Raw genomic sequence first — 3,026 nt, 5'->3', positions numbered from 1 at the left:
AAAAAAAAAAAAATGAACGAAAAAAAAAAAAACGCGGTCAACGATGGTGCACGATTGATTCCTCGTAATGCTCCCACAACAGATATTCCATTCTTCCGAGAAATTAAACATCCGGCAAAAACGCATCATCCTTCTGAAATATACAAGAGGGAATACGGCCCGATCCAACGACGACTTTTCTGCGAGATGAATTTTTGCCGTATCCCGGTCAGTAATTCTTTTAACATCTCTCTCTCTCTCTCTCTCTCTCTCTCTCTCGTTCTTTCTCCTCTTTCTCCGACTCGGAAAGTCCTGGCGGACCTGCAAACCAGTTCAGCCGGGAATCTTTCCGATGCTCTGTTCTCTTGGACACGGAAGTGAAAAACGCGGCGAAAGACGAAGAGAAGAAATCGTTCGTAGCATCGTTCAAGGTTAACCACGTGGATATAGGCGTAGCCACCGGCCAATGGCGTAGCCGAAGGATCGATGTACCCACGGAACAACCGTTAAGCCTAATGAACGGCATTTACACCGTGTACATTTTTTACCAGGACCGATTATTAACCGTTCGCCCGTTCGTCTTCTTTCGAGGATCCTTCCTTTGAGGATCGACTTCTGTTGACTCTGTCGATTCGCGTCGTACATTCAGGTGTCACTTTTTCCAAGAAATTTCTCTACGTGTTTATTCTCATCCCGCTTGTTATTTTTAGGCAAACTCGCTGCTATTATTCCGATTCTGGGGATGTGCCAAGAAAGCAACTCGAGTATTATCCACCAGATTTCAAAACGAAGCCTTTAAGGACAGTATTCTCTGTGGTGGTATGGTGGTTAATTCTGCGGGGAGGATATTCCCGTGTAAAGGATTTGGAAATTAAACAATTAAATCGAGGCGAAAAATTTGTGACAATTTAATTCGTTTTAATTCAAAAAAATTAACAAATCGAACTTGCCTAATTATCAAGTAAAGCAAAATATTAAAATTAACTGTTTGCATATTCAAAGCGGTTACCGATGATTTGCGAAATAGCAGAATTCTTTATACGTGAACAAACAAATTCAGTCATCGACTGAATTTTTTACTACATATCTAAAAGATGATAACCTGATAATCTTTTTTTTCCATCCGATCCTTACAGAAATTTTAAAAGATTGATTTTTATGAATTCAGTCCTTTAAATACTTAAAATGCCAGGATAAGAATTCGTTCAAATTCTTGTAACAATTGTAACTAAATGAATATTATAAAACCCCTGTCACGATCTATTCTCCGTCGTTTAAGCATCCCTTTGTAAGTACATCGATCAAATTTTATTTTTACATTTTTACAAATAAAAATTAGCAAGAAAACCACTGATGTAATATAACTTAATCATAAATCGAAATCAAAAAAAGAAAATCTACTGCAAATTTATCTAAATTAAAATCTATCTGTCAAAAATTGAAAATGAATTGAATATCAATGACGAATACTTTTCAAAAATATGACACGACTTGAAAAGAGATTTTAAGATCAACGAGATGGAAACGAAATGGGATATTTGGCGGCTTCCTTTTCTACGCAATCTGTGTTTTCTTTCGTGCGTATACGGCTCAGACGACGCAGATAGACACGAGAAAGGGTATGTATAACCTTGAGGACATAGTTACCTTCTCCGTTGGTGGTAAGGGAGCCGGGAAGCGGCAGGGGTGTGCTGTTTTTGCACCGACGTTGATCCCCTTCGCTGGGCGCACGATCTGAAAATAAACGGCAACCCCTTTAGAATCTTCCCTCGCTTGCGTATTAGGATCACTCTCACTTTTCTCTCTTTCACGCGTTTTACTTTTTTTACTTTTCTTCTATTTCTCGTTTTCAGCTGTCAGCTTTCGCGGAGGATTCGCCTATCGAAGAAAACTCGTGTCGTTCGTTACGAATATCTCGTGATTTATTAAAAATTCTAAAATTCTATTTACGATCTCAAAAGTTGAAACGAAATTGTTAAAATTTCAAATACATTGGATTCTTTTTTTTTTCTCCCCTTTAAATCCTTTACCTTCCTTTCGTCTTCGAACTATTTATTCAAAACTATACAGATAGAATTATAATTAGATTAGATTAGGATTAAAAATTGTTTATAGAATCCAACGAATCGATGATCCTCAAATTTTGTTAGAATTCTCGATCCTCCACGGAACCAATTCCAAACTTGTTATCCCCCCATCTGGAACCAGTTAAAACGGGTTAAACGAAAGGGGATGAAACCTCGTCTCAACCTCGATATAGAATCCACGCGTCCTATTTATAAGTTTCGTATCCCGAACTGACCAGAAAACCAAACACCGCGACCGGTGTTTCGAAGAATCGGTAATGGAGTGCTAACATCCCCCAAGAGATGGAATAGTGGCGTGGAATCTTGTGTCGCGGTTCGGCCAGCGAATATTCGATCGCGACCGCGTCTTATTTATGGACGTGAAAGAAAGAGGGAAGCGTTACGAATCTTCCTAGAAGCTGGTATGATGCAAACGCGTGTATATAACGCGTGGCTGTCGCGAAAACATTAAGCTGCATCCTCATCTGGAAGCTAGAACCAAGATTTTGTTGGCTGGTATTTAAGCGTTCTTGTGGACAATCATTTTTGTCCACGAGATGCGAAAAAAAAAATTTTTTTTTTCCCCCTATTTAAATTTCAAATCTAAATTTAAGATGTGGCTTGGCTTGATTCGGCGAGGAGGATGCTGAGTTTTAAAGGATTTCATTTCGTTTCCCAAGAGTGATATTTTCTACGATGTATATATTGAATATCTTGTTTCGATAATAATTTTTATTATTAGTCAGAGAGATACGAAGAAGAAATACGAAGGAAGAGGAATATTAACCAAAAAAGTTTTTTTTCTTTTTTATTGTCATTTCAACGAGGATGCGATGCTATTTAATGCCACCGAGTAATGCCATAATCATAAAAATTGCCATGAGCGAATATCGTAGTTAGCAATGGAAAATGCAAATACGATGATTAATAGCACCGGTGGTGATTTCCTCGTTTGGCCTTTTCACCTTGGTATTGAAACGA

General features: G+C 38.2%; 1 protein-coding gene across 1 annotated transcript in view; it reads right to left on the bottom strand.

Annotated features, from left to right (window-relative positions):
* The window catches only part of LOC102679324 (mothers against decapentaplegic homolog 6), a 73,081-nt gene that overhangs the window by 40,889 nt on the left and 29,166 nt on the right, over positions 1–3,026 (bottom strand). Inside the window, exon 4 of the mRNA XM_006614615.2 lies at positions 1,627–1,713. Coding sequence (XP_006614678.1) covers positions 1,627–1,713 — 87 coding nt within the window. The remainder of the gene's footprint in view (positions 1–1,626; positions 1,714–3,026) is intronic.

This window comes from Apis dorsata, unplaced genomic scaffold (genome assembly GCF_000469605.1).
Source record: "Apis dorsata unplaced genomic scaffold, Apis dorsata 1.3 scaffold_194, whole genome shotgun sequence".
NCBI lineage: Eukaryota > Metazoa > Arthropoda > Insecta > Hymenoptera > Apidae > Apis > Apis dorsata.
This window is presented reverse-complemented; position numbering and strand designations above follow the sequence as displayed.